Below are 21,059 nucleotides of genomic sequence, written 5' to 3' on the forward strand. Positions count from 1 at the left end.
GGTCTCAGGAATTTTAAAAACCGACAATATGTGATTAAACGAAGCAACTAACACAGAATTAATAACAACCAATTTTGCAGCAGAAGAGAGATGCAAAGACGCAAAACCCTCAAGTCGTTTAACCACCTTATCTAAAAGAAAATTAAACTCTGAGCATTTACTTTGCCCTAGATCAACCGGGAGTCCCAAATAAGAACCAAGCCGGGACTCAGAGCGCAACCTCAAATAGGTAGATTGATGGTCACGATAATCCTCTGGTGTAATAGGACTAAATTTAACAAACGATTTCTGCATATTAATCATTTGACCTGAAATATCGCAGAAATCAGAAAGTACTTGCATCACCTGATCACAAGCAGAGGGCGACACCTAGAAAAACAGTAAGGAATCATCGGCAAAAAATAAATGAGAGGTGGTCGGAGCTCTTCTTGCAATTTTAATTCCCTGAAAAAAACCTGCAGATTCTGCCTTGCGTAACATAGCAGAAAGAACTTCCATGTAGAGGACAAACAAATAAGACGAAAGAGGATCCCCCTGACGTAATCCACAATGAGGCTTGAAACTCTCAGTCGGAGCACCATTAACTAAGACTTGGTACGAGACATTCGAGACACACTGCATAATCAGCCGAATCTAATACAAAGGGAAACCAAACACCTGAAGAACACGAGCTAAAAAATCCCAGGCCACGCTGTCATAGGCCTTGTTCATATCCAGTTTCAAAGCAGCATAAAAGCGTTTCATGGCTTTAGAAGCATTCATGAACGATATCAATTCATGAACCATCGAACAATTATCAGACATAAGTCGACCAGGAACGAAAGCATTTTGGAACTCGGAAATTAAGCTTGGAAGCACCCCTCGCAACCGATGAGACAAACACTTTGCAATGCATTTGTAAACAACATTACATAAACCAATAGGGCGAAATTGAGAAATAAGTTCAGGATGATCAATTTTCGGGAGTAAAACCAAAAAGGTACGGTTCCAGTCCTTAAGCAAATACCCATGAGCAAAAAAGAACTGAACAGCCTTTATGACCTGATCACCCACCCTATTCCAATGAGTTTTAAAGAAAGCCGAAGGAAACGCATCTAGTCCTGGAGATTTCTCATCGCCAATACTAAACATAGCATGTTTTATCTCTTCAACAGTAAAAGGGGCTAGCAACATCTGACGCTGAGACTCAGACAACGAAGGCAAATGAAGAGATTCCCAAGGAAACTGAGAAACCGAGGATCGAATCTCAGAAGGAGAGTTGCAGTTAACTTTATAAAGAGATTTGAAAAAATCCAAAGCTAATGTACGAATACCCCCAACATCTGTTACCCAAGCTCCAGCATTATCCTGGAGGCCAATTATAGTGTTGCGACGCTTTCTAGCTTGGACAACAGAAAAAAGTAAACGGGTGTGTTCATCCCCAAACGCATCCCATTTCCCTTTAGCCCTTTGTTTCCAGAAGAGAAAAGCAGGTTGAGCTTCGACAATTTTCTCCATCCTCAAGGAATTAAAGAGACACCGATTATAACGAGAATCCAAAACAGTCTCCGCTTGAGAAACCTCTGCCACTAACGCTTTCCAATCAATACCCCACAACTTCTTATGAGAAACACACCAAGCTAGTAAGCGATGTCGCAGAAGACATAGTTTCTTAGACAAAGAGAACATATGAGAGCCCGGAATAGAAGTCCGAAAAATAGACTGGACTATATCTGCCACCTCTGAAGCACGAAGACACCAACTCTCGATCATGTAAGACCTTTTACATCTACTAGCAGGCAAAGAGTCACAAAGAACAATTGCAGCATGGTCAGAAAACAGAATAGGTTGGTGTTGAACCGAAGTTGCAGGTCTATCATGTAACCAAAGAGATGTAGCATAAGCCTTATCTAGTTGTTCAAAAGTAGGGTCAGTCATTGTTCTTCCATTAGTCCAAGTGAAAGCAGGTCCTGAAAACGGTATATCAATCAAACCCACCTCCAATTTCCATTGAATGAAATCATAACAGCCCTGAATATCTGGGTTACCGCCTATCTTATTCGAAATAGAGTCCACCTGATTAAAATCACCAATTAATAAGACATTCGGATACGAAGCAATAATATCCGAAATGTCCCTCCAAACTGTGAGCCTATCCGCAACTTGCGGCGCACCATACACAAACAGGACATGCTTTAGAACCTGATTCTCCACTATTCTACACAATATTATATGTGGAGAAACCAAAATGGGTTCGACCAGAAAAAGAGAAAACCAAAACACAAAAAGGCCTCCACTAAGGCCCACCGAATCCACACCTACATAACATGAACAAGACAAAGAAGCTAATTTATTTGCTACAGACTGAACGAAAACCATAGTTTCTGCTAAGAACACAATATCCACAAGATTAGAGCGGACTAAAGAAGCAATGTAAGGAACTTTAGGGGAGTCCGCTTGACCTAAACCCCTACAGTTCCAATCTATAACCTTCATCGTGCTCCGGGTAACCCAATTCGGGGGGTCACCGAACCCTCAGCAAAAGTACCAGAACAAAAACCCCTAACCAAAGAACCAACACCAGACCACTTGCGCTTCTTGAAAGGCGGACATGAAAAAAACCCTGTTGACACTGGTTCTTTCCCCTGTCCCACTAAAACTGGGCCTATTTCCACAGCCAAACCAGAAGCCCTTCTTTTCATAGGGCAAATTGAACGAACCCGATCCCTTGCCTTTTTCCTGCGCTGGCGAGCAGGCAACAAAAGAGGTAATGAACTGGCCGAAGACACCAAAGAGATCGATGACTCCAAAACCACTGGCGAGCAGTCCATGGGAACCGCTTCACCCACCAGATTAATTTCCTGCTCAAATTCTACTGAATCTACACCCAAATGATACGAACTTCAAACGGACGAACAAAATGAAAAGTCCTCAATCCAATTATCCGGAAAAAATCCCAACTCCTCAGATGGGACCACCGAGAAAGACGACGATACCGACGACTCTGTAGATGTCAAAGGCTGACTATCTGTCTGGCATGTACTCAGACCATGTCTAACAAAATCCGGGTACATAATTCCATGATCAAGATTCGTAGTTGAGGCACCATAATTGTTATGTTGACCACTTAAATCAAAATGGGTAAAATCACCAAGGCCCACATCCGAGAGGAAACACCCAATCTGATTTTCACCACGCCAGAAACTCAGAGGGGTCTTCATCATCATGGTAACCGAACCAAAGCTCCGTCATCCAAGACTTCGGGGAAGGACATATCCCCCGAAGAGCTGATGAATATAAATCCAAATCCGTAGGACCAAACACAATTGTCCCTCCGTTATCATGAATTCGACGAAAACGATACTCCAAATGACGCCTTATTTTAACATCAGATTTCTCGCACGTGGTTGAACCATGTCCAACAAAGCCACACTTTTTACAAAATCTAAATATACCCTCGTATTTAAATTTAACCCACGTGACATGATTGTCAAACGTGGGAAAATAACACCCAGGAATCAAAGGTTATGAAAGATCAACTAGTACTTTAACTCTAGGACAAGGGATAGGAAACTGACCAATGTTCTCTTCAACCATCGTGACATCACCTACATGAGCAAGAACCTCCGCCGCAACCTCCGGGGTGGAATAACGAAAGGGAAGGCCCATCACACCTACCCATAACTCAGCCAAATGAAGAGGTAGGTTGGAAGGAACTGCAAGCTGCGGAAGTCGTTGAAGAACAACTAAACTGCCTTTGAGATGCACCCATCCTCTAGCATCCAAGTCGTCCGCATCTTCAGTAGTTTCACAACAAAAGATAAATTCTTTACCATAAGGAAAGACGGTAACTGGGCCACGGAGATGCCAGTACCTTGAGACTAGACGCTGAACTAACGCAAATGTACACCATGTACAAAATACCATATAAAATGAAATTGCATAGTTGTATAAGGTTGAGTGTTGTTTAACAGGATGTTAAGTTGCAACGCTACATCGCCGAGCACATTATATTAACATGATATATAGTTTGTTTTCACCAAAAAAAAAAAAAAAAATAGACATAGTTTGTCTGGATTACATAACTTGGTTCCTTCATATTTGCATGTTTTTGGCAATTATCTGGCTATTGTTTTATTGAAGAAATGGTAAGAAAAACTAATATATATAAATAAAGTAAGCATTTTTAGGAGCATTCAGCGCGCCACATAAGCAAAGGTCTTATGACCAATTAAAAATTAAATTTGTAATTTATTTTTGAATTAAAAAATTATAACACCACCTAGATAAAGTAACGAATTAGATTAAATCGAAGAAATGGTAAGGAAATAAGGAATTAAACTGAATAAGATATGACAATTGTAAATGGATCATTAGCCTATAACCATCCTATAATGTAGGGTCTACGACTATTCTCATGAGTGATTTCCATCCAGGACTATAATAATAATAATAATAATAATAATAATAATAATAATATTATTATAATAATAATAATAATAATAATAATAATTTTCAATGTCTTTTAAAAATAAAATTTAATTGTCACATAAGCAATATAAAGGAATAAGATTTTAGACTTTAAATCTAAGTGCCACATAGGTATACAATTATTTGATAGTTTAAAATAAGTATAAAAACAAAATATTATTTTTTTATTAAAATTTTTATTTATTTATATAAAAAATTACAAATTATATTATAATAAAAAAAATTAAAGGAAATAACAAACAAGTAAAATTGTGTAATTTAACATATATAGTATTTTATTTACAAAGATAAAATAAACGTGGTGGCTCACAACCTTGCTAGTTATATTCTTTTTTGTGTAGAACTAATATGGGAGGGTGTGGGTAGGCGGTTTCGATGGCGTTCTATACTAGTGGGTGGCGTAATTGAAGAGTGGTTTTAAGAGGTCATGTGCATCGCACGTGGTTGGGTCAACGTCGGGAAACAGGGTCAAACACTCTTTTCCAGCTAAAGGTATGTCATTGCAAAAAAATTTAGTTAAGGTGTGTCTTTGCCAAAAAAAAAAAAATTGATTAAGGTATGCCATTCCAAAAAAAAAAAATAATTATACGATGGTGTCTTGCAAAAAATTTCTTATAAAAGGTGATTTTTGGCAAAATTTCCTTTGAATTATGATAAATTGTTAAGGGCTCAAAGCTTAAGTTCTTCTCATTGATCACAAATCATATAAATAGAGTACATAGCTTCCTAAGATAATATCACAAGACATTATCTTGAGTCAATCAAGCCTATAATTAAGGAAACTATAATATATATATTCTCCCCTCAAGTTGGAGCAGGTGGACTATAGACGCCCAACTTGGGAAGAAGATGTTCAAATTGTGATTTGCCCAATGCTTTGGTGAAGATATCGGCAAATTAGGCATGGGTAGGAATATAGGAGGGATCAATGAGACCATCTATGATAGCATCCCGAACAAAGTGACAGTCAACTTCAATATGCTTTGTTCGTTCGTGAAACACCGGGTTATTCGCAATGTGCAATGCAGACTAACTATCACAGAACAATTTAATAGCTTTGGGATGATGTACACCTAAGCTCGAAAGAAGACCCTTCAACCACTTTAATTCAACAGTTATGGCATACATGGAGCGATACTCTGCATCTGTCAAACTTGTAGCAACCGTTGGTTGCTTTTTGATCTTCCGTGAAATAGACGGGTAGCCTAAAAAAACAGCCATCCTGTCAAAGATCCGCGTGTTAAGGGACATGCAGCCTAGTTTGAATCACACCAACCCTTTAGAGCAAGTTCACTATCAGATCGTAACAAAATAACTTGACCTGGAGTGCCTTTCATATATCTAACAACTCGCAGAGCTGCTTCCTAGTGTTCCTTTCTTGGTTCCTACATGAATTGAGATAGAATATGGACCGAATAGGCTAAATCTGGCCTAGTGACTGCAAGATAGATTAACCTACCGACAAGTCTGCGATAAGATTCAGGATCAGAATGTACGGGACTACTTGCTAGACCAAGCTTGTAATTTTGTACCATAGGAAAATCGGCAGGCTTGGAACCTAATAATCCTGCCTCTGAAATAATGTCAAGAGTATATTTTCTATGACACAAGAAAAAACCAGAAACGAGCAACTTCTATCAATGTACCAAGATCTTTCATATGAAAACAGTCACTAAGATATGCCTTGAATGCCCTAAGAGCAGCAGAATTATTCCAGAGGTAATGAGTTCATTAATATACACAGGCACACTAATTTGTGTGCCACAGTTAGTGTAAGTAAACAAGTAATAATCTGAGTATGACTTGAAGAAATCATATGCGTTCAAAGCAAAAGTGAGTTTAGCAAACCAGCATCGAGGGGTCTGTTTCAAGTCATATAAGGATTTTCTAAGGCGACATACCTTATTCGGAGACGATGATTTAAAGCCTGGAGGAAGTTTCATGTACATTTCCTCTTCAAAATCTCCATGAAGGAATGAATTATGCACATCCATCTAGTGTGCCTCCCAATTTTTACTCGCTGCAATGGCAAGGAAGGCTCCAACAGTGACCATTTTAGCAATCGGAGCAAAATTTTCAGTGTAGTCAATGCCCTCCTTTTGATGATTGCCGAAGACAACCAATATGGATTTCAAACGTTCAATAACCCATCAGAATTATATTTAATCTTGTATACCCATTGACTCCCTAAAGGACACTTGCCAGGAGGAAGATCTTCCATTGTCCATGTGGCATTATTTTCAAGAGCCTGATTTTCATTTTGCATTGATTTTCTCCAACCTACATCCTTCATAGTCTCCTTAAAAGATCTCGGCTCTTTGCCAGAAGTAATAGATGTAATATAATTACAGTGACGTGGAGAAAACTATCACAATTGATATAATGTGCTATTGGGTAAGGAGTACCGGAGGGCTGCTTTGGAGACCAATTATTAGGAGATGTAGATGGAGATGATGGAATGTTAGTGAGAATAGTGTAACTCACATAATCTTTGAAACAAACATTAGGGAATTTCTCACGCATAAGTAACAAAAATTACCTGATTTTTTGCTCCAATAAAAAAAACCAATTTAATTTTGCAACTTCAAACTCCTTGCTTTTAGAAAAAAGTAGGGGAATTGTTGTAAATTTTTTATATCTAGCTCTTATTGTCTTTTTTTATTTTTATTTTTGTTACAAGATTCATACGAAGTTACTCCCTCCATTTCATAATGTTAGTCCCATATACTATTTGGGCGTTTCAAAATGATCTATCCATATTGAATATATTTCTTTTTTTTTAATTTTTTTTTTATTTTTTTAATTCGGTCTTATAATTTATAATCCCATTAGTGGATTGATGACATGTCAGCAATTAAATATTTTGATTGGTCATCAATGCCATTAGTTGATTGATGGCATGGCATTTGATTGATATTCCTCACATTAAACAAGAATTGTAATTGATGCTTTCCAAGGAAAAAAAATCATAACATTTAATAAAATAGAACTAATTAAGCAGTTTTTGTACTAAAATGTAAGATTCCAAATATTATTCATTCTCTTATTTTTTTTATGATATATGGGACTAACAAAGTGAAACGGAGGGAGTATAAAATATCAAAATTTTGATTTTATGATACAATATTTTAGAAAAGTTTAGAGTAATTATGAGCAAGTACATACTAATCACGCTCGGTATTCTATGAAATCTTCAAGAACACACATAAATACTCCACCAAAACAGGAGATGATACTCATAGACTTCCACCAAAATGGGAGATGATACACATAGACTTAGTCTATATGTATCCCCACATAAACATCCAATATCTTTTAGACAACTAATCCTTCATTAAAAACATAAGAGCGGGAGTTAAGAGCGGTAAAATTTTAATAAAGCCTACCATTATTGTAGAAAAATGAGAAAAATTTAGCACTCAAATGCAGTGAAATTTTTTGGAGCTGAAATTTCATAAAATTAGTCTCTACTTCCAATTTAGTTTGTTAAATTTTGAGCAACTATTAATGGCTAATGAAGTTGAAGATATTCTTAAAGTTGTTTGAATAGGAGCCAAGAAGTATTCATCTTCTTGTTGCCATGAGTAATCTAAATTTGAGGTAATTTAAAAATAAAATAAAAATTATCAACTTGAATTGCTAATTGAACCATAACTTCCTTAATATTAATGGTTGTAAGCCAGTTCTGAAAGATTTTAATGCAGTTGAAGAACTAGATTTCGCAATGTATTGTTATTGATTTCACTTAATGTTTGATGGTGATTACTGTAAAATTAGTGATTAAATACACCATAGTTGAAGATAAGGATTATTAGAATGTCGATTTATAATGGTTGGTTAAATCTAAAGATTATTGTATTTTAGCTTAGCAAATTGGTTTTTTATAAAAAAAATGTTACAATTATGTTAGTGTCACATGAATTTTTTTAGTATCAATTTTATTAATGTTGGTATAATGGTATGAAATTTGGTATCTGTAGGCATCGTTTGAAGTGCGTCTACATTAAAGCACGTTGTGAATATGCTTGGCACTCATAGGAAGTGGGAATAGACACGATACGATTAGGGACAAATAAAGTAGGGAGCCGCCAACAAGTTTTTAAGGAACTTGTAAACCGTTCACGGATCATAAAAAGGCAACCACGATAAGGGACAACGATAGGCAACAACGATTGACCCGTGAAGGTTACACCCCATTCATAATCCATGAGATTACTAACTCCATATGGTTCGGAACCACGAAAGGAGGATTGGGGATTATGGTACGAAGTGAGTCATGGAGTCTCATTTGCCCGTATTGGCCTCTACTCGATTCTTATAGTGAAAAGCATTCCTGCGATCTCAAAGGCATACAAATAGTGATTCAATTTGCTACAAACTATTATTAAGCTAAATTGGTTTAATGTTAATGCAACACATAATTCTATAAAATTAGTGATCACTTGATTAAATAACAAGATTAAAAAGGAACCTAAACCGGTTGTCCAAATTATCTTATTAGGCGTGATTTTAAATTACATATTCCCTTTAAACATGCAATGTAGTGATCATAAACATAATAGAATAACATCAATATTGAAAGCAATTTAACAATAATTCCAACAATATAAAATCGTTAGAAAAATAATAGAAATAAAAGCAACATAATACTTACTTTGATTCTGTTTGCTTGCAACTACAAAATAATAAACGAGTTAGTAACTTCAAGGAAATAATAATAAAACAATAATTAATTTAAGTAGAGTTGATTTGGGGCTGAACCCTCAAACAGTTCTACCTTTCACGCCTTGGCTTAAGGACGGAACCACGTGTAAAGTATGGACTCCTTGTAGTGCTTGAAGAAGGAATTTTGAAAGAAGGAGGGTAGGCTAGTGTTTAGGCTAGAGCATAGAAGAGAGAAAAAATAGAGAATTAATTGATGCCCCGTACATCAGAAATGAGGGGGTATTTATAGAAAAAAAATGTGTGTACGGAACCATAAAATGATAAAAACCCTAAAAAAGTATACCGTGACACGCCAAAGTGTACCGTGATACGGGAAATCCCACCGTTAGACGGGAAACATTCCCGTGACACGGTGCACTTTTGTGTGACGCGGAAAATATTTAGTGAACGGGGGGAGAAAACGCGTCAAGGGTTTACGCGGAAAGGACACGGAAACCCCCGTGTCGTAGCAAATGTCCCATGTCACGGGGAAACCCACCGTCAGACGGGATAGTTTCCCGTGACACCGTGAACTGTTGCCGTGACGCGGGAGTTTTCATTCCATTTTTCCGTCTAAATTTATTTTTAACCCTAATTTCGTTCAGCATTTTAAGTGCCGATTGATAATTTCGGGCGATTTTCTGATATATTATTATTTGGGCTAAAATAAGAAAATAAGTAAATAAAAATAAATAAAAAGTTTGGGCCAAAAATAAATAATAAAACAATAAAAAAAAAAGGTTTGGGCTAAAATTAAATAATAAGACAGTAAAATAAGTTTGGGCTGAAATTAAATCTATACTTTGACCAAATGTCAAGACTGATCCATGGACTATTCCAAAATACGAATTTAATTAAATACAATTTTTTAAGCACTCTCGGGATCAAATACTGAACCCGACCAATAATGGCAGTGAAAGGTTGTTCATCATCGGGTTTGGTTTTGGGGAGACATTTTTAGGTGTCTATAGAAGCCCCCACTTTGACTGAGTTTGTAGAAACGCCAGCTTCGAAAACGATAGTCAAAGTAGCCGATTGGGATGGAGAATGGTTTAAGACATTCTGCGATCCTAAATCACTTTGTATACGCCGATACCTGCAGAAAAATGTTAATTCCACAGATAAAAGAGTAAAAAGATAGAATACGTATCTGACACCAATGTATCGGTGACAAATGAGTTTGGCAGCTTCCTATGCTTGAAGGAATCCACCGGATGACGTTTGTTGAAACGCTTTCCATGCTTGAGGAAAGCAGACTGAGGAATTTGGTAGCTTTCTAAGCCTGAAGAAACCTACCGGATGATACTTTCCATGCCTGAGGAAAGTCGACGTATGAATTTAGTGTCATTCTATGCTTGAAGAAAAATCCACCGATAATGCTTTCCATGCTTGAGGAAAGCAGACTTGGCGATTTTCTATACTTGAAGAAAAATCCACCGATAATGCTTTCCATGCTTGAGGAAAGCCAACTTGGCGGTTTTCTATGCTTGAAGAAAAATCCACAGATAACGCTTTCCACGCTTGAGGAAAGCCGACAACTACTATAATCGCTGAAATCTGCAAGTGTAGGATGGTTCGATTATCCCCGAAAGTGGGCCGCAGATGATTCACACCTTCAAGTCGATTATCCGACCATATTAGGTGTTTAAAATATCGACAAAATTGATTTTGACGTTTCCTAGGGGCAAAATAGTAATCTTGATACCCTTCAACCGTTAGTTAGAATTTTCGTGTAATTTTACTGAAAAATTAACTGTCCAATTTGCGCGGAAAATCGTGCAATTTTGGTCAAAATGCCAGGAATATTCGCTGTCAGCTTCGAAAAGTGTGCAGGACAGAAGCCTCAAATCCGTGCCACGTGGATCAATCTCGAGACACGGTACTCAATTGCCGTTAGACGGGAGGAATTCCAATGTCGGGGGATTTCTTTTGGCACAAAAATCCCACGCGCTCTGTACTACACGCCTGAACACCGTTACTTAGTAACGGGAAATGTGGAACGGTAACGGGGTCGTGTAACGATCATTTTTTGCTTTAAATATCAGACATTGCTCCCATTTTTTCATTCACCATTTCTTGTTCTCCTCCTGCTCTCATTTCTCCTCTCCATTTTTTCATTTTAAGCTGCTCAGATTCCCGTGCCACGGCGGGGCGGTATCGGCGCACGACCGTTTAAACCGTGTCACGAACCCTGGCACCGTGACACGGCGGCGTTGTTGGGTTTTTAATTCTTTTTTATTATTATTTTTCGCTATTGCTCGTTGCTACTGCTGCTTATCAGAGCTCCGTCAACTCCTAGAATCACCGTGATACGGGACCTGATCACCGTATCGCGGCGGCCTGCTCTGTTGTCTTCACGGTTTTTTCGAGTTTTGGAGCTCAAATTTTCATCTATTTTGCTCTAAACTTTTGCTACTTTCTCCATTTTTGGTTCTCCACAAGGATCGATGTAAGTTTCCTTTGATTTTGTCTCCAATTTGCTTCAAATGCGTAATTTCATGAAAAAACTCTTAAAAATCAATTTGGGTTTTTTTTATTTATTTTGAGGTTTATGTTGAAATTCTTGCTATGAATTTACTTGTATATGTATGTATGTATGTTTGTTAGCGATTTGAGACAAAAATTGCATGATTTGGTGAAGAATTAAGCAAATAACCATTTTTGGTACTACTTTTGGGAAATGGTGTTCTTGTTGTTCATGTTGTTCTTTTGCACTTGAAATGATGACATATTGACTGTAGATCTAGTAAAAGATGCCATGATGTGTCGATCTATTGTTTTCGTGCAATTTTGAAACATATTTTGTGTTGTGTATGTACTACATTGTCATGGAGAACATAGTAATATAGTATCATGCAAATTAGGAGAACATAGTATTAGTTCGTCATGGAGAAACTAAATACTATAAATGATTCCATTATTTTGCTAATTTTTAGCCTTGAGGTAAAAATTTAGTGTATAATAGAAAATACAATAAATAACTAAATAACTTAGGAAATGACGCTAAGCATTTAGGATTTTTTTATTAAAATGCAACTCAATATAAATAACTAAATATCTTAGGAAATGATGCTAACCATTTAGATTTTTATTTTTATAATAGCATTACTAGACGACGGGATCGCGATCTTTCCACTCATGGTCGGCGTCAGGCTTTTCGGGAGGACACTCCCACAATTCCTGAGGGTATGGATGATGACGTCTTAGAGTCTGAGCCTCGGCCCTCTACGGGTAGAGGTAGGTGGGCTCCATCTCCGTGGACATCAGACCAGTTGGTTTTTTGTCGTGAGAACCACGTTTCTCATCGTCCACTTGTCGGCATAGTCGACGGCACGCTTCGCCATCACGGTTTTGGAGCCGGAGATTTGATTCCTCGACTTCATCGGATTATCACAAGGGATCCTGCTACAAACGCCTTATAGGAATCAGCTGGTCTAATAGACTTTTATTCAGCGATCATAGGGTTTCGCAGCCCCCGGGGTTGTGGTACGACAGTCGTTCGCGCGTTGTTGTAGTATTTTTGGGATACTACCAACACCTTTCACTTTGCTTGGGGGGAGATGACAGTGACCCCTCTGGACTTTAGCATGATCAGTGGTCTACGCTTCACTGACCGGGCCGTAGCACAGATGTCGGATCTTTTTTGGGGAGCGGCTGAGGCAGCTGATTTGTTAGGTCCGATCGTTCAGCATATCAGGACTCAGTTGGTGTCTCGAGGTGGTCCTAGGAGCGAGCGATCAGAGTTGGCTTCGGTTCTAGCCCATGGTTTTGACATGGAGGAGACATCACCTGAGCAGCGAGTGCGGATCTTCATTTTGATTCTCGGTTCCATAACTCTTTCTCTTGATAGGAGTTCGCGTGCGCTCCTTTGCTACGTTCCTTCTTTGCTTAGGATCAGTGAGATAAGATCCTATAGCTGGGCCAGCCTTGGATATGCCGATCTTCTCTTATCGTTACGTCATGGCTGTAGGTAGCTGAACGACGAGCCCCCTATCACTGTCTACGGTTTATGGAGAGTCGTATAGGTGACGATCCTTTCCTCTTCTTGTTTTTATTTCCTCTTCTTGTTAGACTCACGTGCTCAAAGATTACTTTTCATTGCAGCTATGGTTCTACGAGTATTTTCCGGGATTGGCCCCTCAACGGCGTCGTGGAGCGGTTCACGACTTCCCTGTCGAGGCCAGCTGGCGTGACCGAGGAAAGTCATAGGTGGAGTCTGTCTCTGCGCTACGCGGGCTGCTACGCCGAGGCACTTCTTCTGTTGGTGTAAGAATTACTTTTGTAGCCTGGTATTTTCTATCTTGACGTTATTTCCGGCGCTTCATTGTAACTTTTTATGGTTTTCAGGTTGCTATTGATGTCCAGTATCGTCCTTGGGCTGGGATGACTAATCATCCTGAGGCCTTGCAGCTTTCGGCGTACCGTACTGTTTTTGTTTGCACCGGCCGCTTTGTCTGATATCTGGGGGAGCGTGTCGTTCTTCATCACAGTGGTGATCGCTTTGTGGTGCCCTTGTCTCTGCCGGAGTCGATGCTGGAATCGCGCTTGCTTAGGGAGCTGATAAACAGGGGAGAACGCTACACTTTTCCTTGCCAGGAGCTTGTGCGTATGGAGGGCGATTATGCACAGGACTTGCTTCCCTCTTTGGCTCCTCCACCCCGTTTTCGTGAGGTATGATTTCTTTTGAGGAGTTTTTTTGCTAGTCTCTATTTAAATAGTCGAATAACTTGATTATTCGATCGTATTTTCAGACGACTGTTCGCCGTGTAGGGAGGATTGGGATTCCGCCTCAATCTGTCCGTTACCAAGGGCCGGTTGGTATTACTGAGGACCATATTGCTGATGCGCCAAAGGGTTTCAGAAAGGCGCAGGAGTCTCGGCCTGATGTTTTTGAGCCGGTAAGCTTTTGATAAATAATTTATCCCTTTAAACACCGCTTGTTATTGATTTTTCTTTGTTTTGTTCTCAGCCTAACCACCCGGAGATGATGGGATTCATGAAGCTGGTTGACGCTCTGAAGTACTGCATCATCAAGCTTCGTCGTGGTGCGAGTTGTCGGAGCGGCTCTGGCGATGTTCTTCAAGTATGTTCACTTTAGTCAATTTTACCATTTATTCTGTCTTTCTCCATTGACATCTTTTGATTTTGTGTCTTTTAGGAGCGGCGGAGGTCCCGCTCGCGCTTGAGGCATAGAGGCTCGGACGAGGGGGAGCCTAGTCATGGAAGACGATCTCCTGAGGTTCATCGGCATTATCAGTCTCAGCGGGAGCCTCAGATTTCTCAGCCATTTCAGGAGGCTCAATGGAAGCAGCCTCAGTCTTCCCAGCGCTTTCAGGGTCAGGGTCAGTGACAGCGACAGTCGTTTTCACAGCCTTCACAGCCTAAGTTCAGGCCAGTTATCACTCATGTGGATCAGGGCCTATACTCAGCTCCATCGTCTAGGGCGCTTCCTCCCCCAATGTCAGGGTTGTTTTCAGTTCCAGTGTATGGGACGATGCCTCCACCGACGATTCCTACTTCTTTGAGTGAGTATACACCGTTTGCCAATTGGGCGGGTCCTGCTTTGAGTTTGACTGCTACTGGAGTTACAGGGACTAGTAGGGATACTACTCCTCCTACTCGGATGATGGTGGGACTCTTTGGCTCACCGTTCCCATATTCACAGGCTAGAGAAGACACAGATCCTAACTACTCTAGGTCTGCAGTTTTTTTACCGAGGGTCTTTATTTGTACATATTGTGATGATACTTGACGCTGCTTATTTATTATGACTCATGCATTTTGTACATTATTCACAGTTTATGTATTTATTAGTGTGTGTTAGTGTGTGCTTGGGACTATTGTGTGTGATTGTGTAGTTATTAATGACGCGACAAAAAAACGTAAGTGGAGTAAGTGGAGGGTACCGACCTTCCCCAAAAGAAAAAGAAATAAAAAAGAAAAATATGAATAAGTTTTACAACTACTCCAAAATAAATATGTTTGGAAATGGGACGAGGTTTATAACTTCCACAAAGAAAAATAAAATAATAATGGAAATAAGAGTAAACAATAAAATAAATAATAATTAAAATAAAAATATTAATAAAAAAAGTTGAGAATATTTTTAGGGATGAAACTCTCGAAAAACAGAATTAAAAAATAAATAAATAAATAAACGATGAAGATAAAACAATAAAAGAACCCGGATAGATACATGAAAAGGATAAAAAAAGAAAACGAGTGGACGCCGCGACAAGGCACCGTACACCGTGTGACGACAAAATCTGTCGTGTCACGGCAAAAACTTCCCCTGACACGGTGGGAATTCCCGTGTCACGGGGCGCGTATTCTTCAACGGTGAGGTTTACACATATAGAAAGATAGATTCAGAGTAGTTCCGAGCGTTTTTGCTATAAAATAGGACCAGTATATTCGTGATATGCATAATTACGAAACACAAAATAATTAGAATTTCATATTTCAATAATAATGTCTCAGAATATTGATAATACATTGCGCGATTGGTCTTATTCTTTGACCAATGCTAGAAAAAGAGAGTTGGAATTGTTTTATATTAGGGGTTTATTAGCCCTAAGGCATGTAGCAATTGAACATGATTTTCTTAGGGCAGCATTAGACTATTGGAGTCCAGAAACGCATTGTTTTATATTTGATTACGATGAGATATGTCCCCTGCCGGAGGAATTCGGTGCCATCTTTGGATTTACTGCCAGCAATTTTTTTGCCATGCCTACCCTACGTGAATATTATTACCAAGACTTTGAACACCATCTGAATCTAACAGATCCAGATTTAAATAGAATTGTGTGTGGTAATGAGGTAGACTTAGAATAACTTGCAAATTTATATTTTAATCGCCCTGTCTCTGAGTCTTATCATGTATACTGTAGAAGGGCTTATATTTTTTGTATGTTTAGCAAGCTTTTATTTGCAAACGGTAGGGTAGGACCTGCTTGTCAAGCGTCTGTGCTTGAACATGTTGAATCTGGGAGGTCTCTTATGCCTACGTGCCTTGGAGAAACTTTTCGCGGCCTTGACGAAGCCAAAGCTGACCGGAAAGCCATCAGGATGGGCTCTCTAGTATTGAGGCAGGTAAAAACACGCTCCGAGTAGCCCCCTGTCCCTAAGTATTATCATGTATACCGTAGAAGGGCTTATATTTTTTGTATGTTTAGCAAGCTTTTATTTGCAAACGGTAGGGTAGGACATGCTTGTCAAGCAGTGGCGGAGCCAGGATTTTCAAATTGGGGGGACAAATTATGAATATAATATAATTTGACAAAAATCTTAACGAAAAAAAAACTCAAACACACATATTGGTTAATACTTAATTTTATAATTTAAAAATGTAAAAATACTTAGTCATACAAGTCAAAATGATGAAAAAAAATTACATAAACATTCAATTAAAATTACACTTTCATCCTTCGAGTCCTCATATTTTGAAAGCGATCAATAATTTTTTCATCGGAAACTTGTAAGAAGATATCCTTCTCAATAAAAGTGACTTGAACCACCCATTTCCATATCATTTTCTTGACTTTGAGGGGAGCTAAATGAAGGGGAGTTATTGGACTCATTTTCATGGAGTTTCTTTCTTTTAAACATGAATTGTCGAAGATCAGGTTGTTTTCTAGTAGCCTTGGATTTGTTTGAATTAGGTGAATCATTTGACATTTCCTAATTAAATTGAAAAATATATATCAATTTCCACAATCCATATCATTGCATAATAAAAAAACCTAAGATTAAAATTGTAATTAAAATTAAAATTCAACAAAAATTGCAATTAAAATTAACAATAATTCAACTAAAATCTGAAAATTAGGGTTAACAATTGGGGATTTCAAATTGGGGATTTCGAATTAGGGCTAACAAGACATACCATTGATGGATGTGATGCAGCGAAGACGGCCGAGGCCCGACGGTCGGACGGTTAGGCAGCGCGCAGTTGGTGAAGTGGTGACTGGTGAGGACAGAGGACCAACTAACCGAGCCACCGAGGACGGTCAATCTACTAAGTACTGACTACTAGAGGCTGGACTGGCTGAGTGGCTGGTGATGACTGAGGCAGCGTCGCAGCACATCAGCGAAGAACGGAAAGCCGACGGCGGTCGATCTACTGGAGTAATGGTCGAGTACTCGAGTGAAGATGGAGCAGTGCTTCTTCAGTTCTTCGTTTCATCCGTTCTAGCGTTCACATCCAGCGATTTTTTTTTAAATTTTTTTTTTAATTTTTTTTTTTGAAAATGGGGGGACAAGTGTCCCCACTCGTCCCCTTCTAGCTCCGCCCCTGTTGTCAAGCGTCTGTGATTGAACATGTTGAATCTGGGAGGTCTCCTATGCCTACATGCCTTGGAGAAAATTTTCGCGGCCTTGACGAAGCCAAAGCTGACCGGAAAGCCATCAGGATGGGCTCTCTAGTACTGCTGCAGGTAAAAACACGCTCCGAGTAGCCCCCTGTCTCTAAGTCTTATCATGTATACCGTAGAAAGGCTTATATTTTTTGTATGTTTAGTAAGATTTTATTTGCAAACGGTAGGGTAGGACATGCTTGTCAAGCGTCTGTGCTTGAACATGTTGAATCTGGGAGGTCTCCTATGCCTACGTGCCTTGGAGAAACTTTTCGCGGCCTTGACGAAGCCAAAGCCGACTGGAAAGCCATCAGGATGGAGTCTCTAATACTGCTGCAGGTAAAAACACGCTCCGAGTAGCCCCCGTGACACAAAACAAGAACCGTGTCACAGTGGCCTTCTGCCGTGACACGGTGAATTCTGCTGTGTCACGGTGGAATCTGCCCCCCCTTTTTTTTCGACTAATTTTTTTTTTTCGACTGATTTTTTTTTTTCGACTGATTTTTTTTTTTTTTTGTAGATTTGGTTGATGGAGCGTTTTGAACTTTTTGAAGCCCCCGACGATATTGAAAAATATGGCCCTAACGATCTAGTCTGCACGAAGAAGAACTACTTTGTGAACATGTCGTATGAAGATTGGAAGAATTTCTTTGCAAAGAGAGAATTTCGTTGGGTGCTGCCTTGGTGGAGGCTTACTAGGATGGTTGGTACGAATGATACTTCGTATTGTCGTGTTCCTAGTATCTCAAGACTGACTTTTTATTGTCCTTCTCGACTGATGCAACAGTATGGACTTGAACAAGTAGTTCCAAGCTATAACGATTTTCCTCGTGAAGTATCGTTGCATGAAAGTAGATTTCACAAATACGAGGCTTATTGGATTGGAAGACCTTTGTGGACCGTTTCTGCAAGTAACCAAGCTCCTCCTCCCTTAACTAGTGCATACAAGGCATGGTTGAATCCTAGAAGTAGAAGGGAACGAGTCGGATCACGCAAATCTGATGTGAAGAGTCGTCTTGGGAATAAGAAAGCGCCTCCTAAAGATCGTCTAGGTCCAGGAACACAAGGGATTGAGTTTAAAACTCCTATAATGCCTAAAATGAAGAATTATGTGAAAGGGAAGGGTAAGGAGAAGATGGTTTATAAAGAGAAGCAACCAAAGAATTTTAAGAAAGGTGAAAGGGGTGAAAGTTCAACTAGGGGTATGACAGTTCGGGCTACAAAAGACAAATTAATGGTGAAGGCCGACCTAGTTGAAAAAGAGAAGGAAGTTCCTAAAGTGAAGAAAGATTAGATCAGTATTGCTTTGCTTTTATGATTTATAATTTTTAAAATAAGGCGCATGATGCCAATAATTGTAGTCACACTTATTTCAATAATAATAGCATATTTATTTTCGCCTTAAATAAAAATTACAATGACTTTTTTTTTAATATCCGAGTCAAGAAGTCGGAAGTAATGGAAGAATGAAAAAAAACGTCGACCAAATAACTGAATTCGCAAAGACCGTGTCACTAAAAAAATTAGAAAGTCTGAAATTCCACCGTGCCACGGTGGAAAATGCCGTGACATATTGGAAATTACCGTGGCGCAGCATTTTCTTTATTTTTTAAGTTTTTTTTTTGCTGCAGGTCCACCGTGCCATGGTGGATATTTACCGTGACACGATAAAGTTTCCCGTGGCGCGAAAAACTTTTTTTTTCCTGCAGGTCCACCGTGCCACGGTGAATATTTGCTTTGACACGGTAAAGTTTCCCGTGGCGCGGCAAACTCTTTTTTTTTTGCTGCAATTCCACCGCGCCACGGTGGACTGTGCCGTGACATGGTGGACTGTCCTGTGTCGCGGCAACCCTTCCCTTTTATATTTTTTATAGCTTTGTTTTTTCGTGACGCAATGCTGAACTGGCGCGTATACTTGATCAACGGAGGAAGGATTTTATTTTTTAAAGTGGTCGGACCCCCTTGAGGGGTTGCCTACGTATCCTTAAAAAAGAATCAGGCAAAACGTAGCTCTATTGGGTCATGAACCCATGCAACTAGGCATATAATTTCTTGAGTTGATCCATGTTGGTTAAATTGTGGAAACCGTTACCGTCCATGTCTACCAATTGTGTCGCTCCGCCGGACAAGATGGCTTTAACAATGTACGGACCTGACCAATTTGGTCTGAATTTTCCTCTTGGATCCAACACATTTTTGCGAAGTGCCTTAAGCACCAGGCCACCTTCTTTGATGTTCCTAGTCTTGACTATTTTTATTGAGATGTTGCGCCATACGCTGTTGGTAGGTTTGGACATGATGCAAAGCTGCTAAGCGTTTCATCAAGTAAGACTAGTTCATCATATCTTGCTCAAATCCAGTCGACTTCATCTAGTTTGATTTCCAACGCGATTCGGCGGGAAGGGATGTCGAGCTCTATTGGTTGTACAGCTTCAACTCCATAGACCAAAGAGAAAGGGGTAGCCCCCGTTGATGTACGAACAGAGGTTCGATAACCCCAAAGGGCGAAATGTAGCTTACTTGGCCAATCTTTGTAATTTTCTGTCATCTTTTCGATGATAGTTTTCACATTTTTGTTGGCCGATTCGACCACACCATTTGTTTGTGGTCTGTAAGGTGATGATTTGTGATGCTAATTGATATGATATTTCTGTAATAATTTCACGCATTCGGCTTGGAAATGCGTTCCATTATCACTGATCATCTTATGAGGTACCCTATAGCGGCATATGATATTTTTCTCAATGAATTGAGCTACGTGTTTCTCCGTTAGCTTAGCATATGAGGAAGCTTCGACCCATTTGGTGAAATAGTCGATTGCTACGAGGATGAATTCATGCCCCCCTTGTCCTGGTGGCGTTATCTTTCCAATGATGTCGATGCCCCAAGTAGAGAAAGGCCATGGAGACGTATATGTGTAGAGAAGCGAAGGTGGAACATGCTGTAAATTTGCATAGACTTGACACTTCATACATTTCTTGACGTATTCGTGACAAACTCTCTCCATAGTAGTCAAATAATAACCTTGTCGTTGAATCTTTTGGACTAACATCTTCGCATTCATGTGTGTTCCACATATACTGGCATGAAGGTTTTCCATTGTTCTGCGTGCTTCTTTCTTGGCTATGCATAAGAGATTTCTCCCTATTGCAGTCCTCTTGTGGAGTTCTCCCCTGATGAGCACATACTGTGAGGCTAGGAGCCTCAAAGCACGGCGTGCCCTTTTATCAGTATTAGGAGGGTATTCTCCTCTTGGCACGTAGTTAAGGATATCTGTATACCATGGCTCTTCATCTTCTTCTTGCAATTCTTGTTCATCTTCAAGTGCGTGAACATAAGCTGGTTCATATCTTCTTTCTATGGTCAACGACATTCTGATTGTATCCGTTGGAATTCGCACCATTGATGCTAATTTAGCTAGTGCGTCGGCGAACTGGTTTTCTTCTCTAGGCAAGTACGTATATTCCACTTTATCTAGTTGCTCCGTGAGAGTTTCTAAATGAGCTTGATAAGCTGGTTCATATCTTC

General features: G+C 39.4%; 1 protein-coding gene across 1 annotated transcript; it reads right to left on the reverse strand.

The window, feature by feature from the left end:
* Positions 1–633: 633 nt before the first annotated feature.
* On the reverse strand, positions 634–2,475 carry LOC110689389. The gene has a single exon (XM_021866174.1). It carries the CDS (start codon positions 2,473–2,475, stop codon positions 634–636), a length of 1,842 nt encoding a protein of 613 aa, XP_021721866.1.
* Between the last annotated feature and the right edge of the window lie 18,584 nt (positions 2,476–21,059).

Source organism: Chenopodium quinoa, unplaced genomic scaffold, assembly GCF_001683475.1.
Source record: "Chenopodium quinoa cultivar QQ74 unplaced genomic scaffold, ASM168347v1, whole genome shotgun sequence".
Lineage (NCBI taxonomy): Eukaryota > Viridiplantae > Streptophyta > Magnoliopsida > Caryophyllales > Amaranthaceae > Chenopodium > Chenopodium quinoa.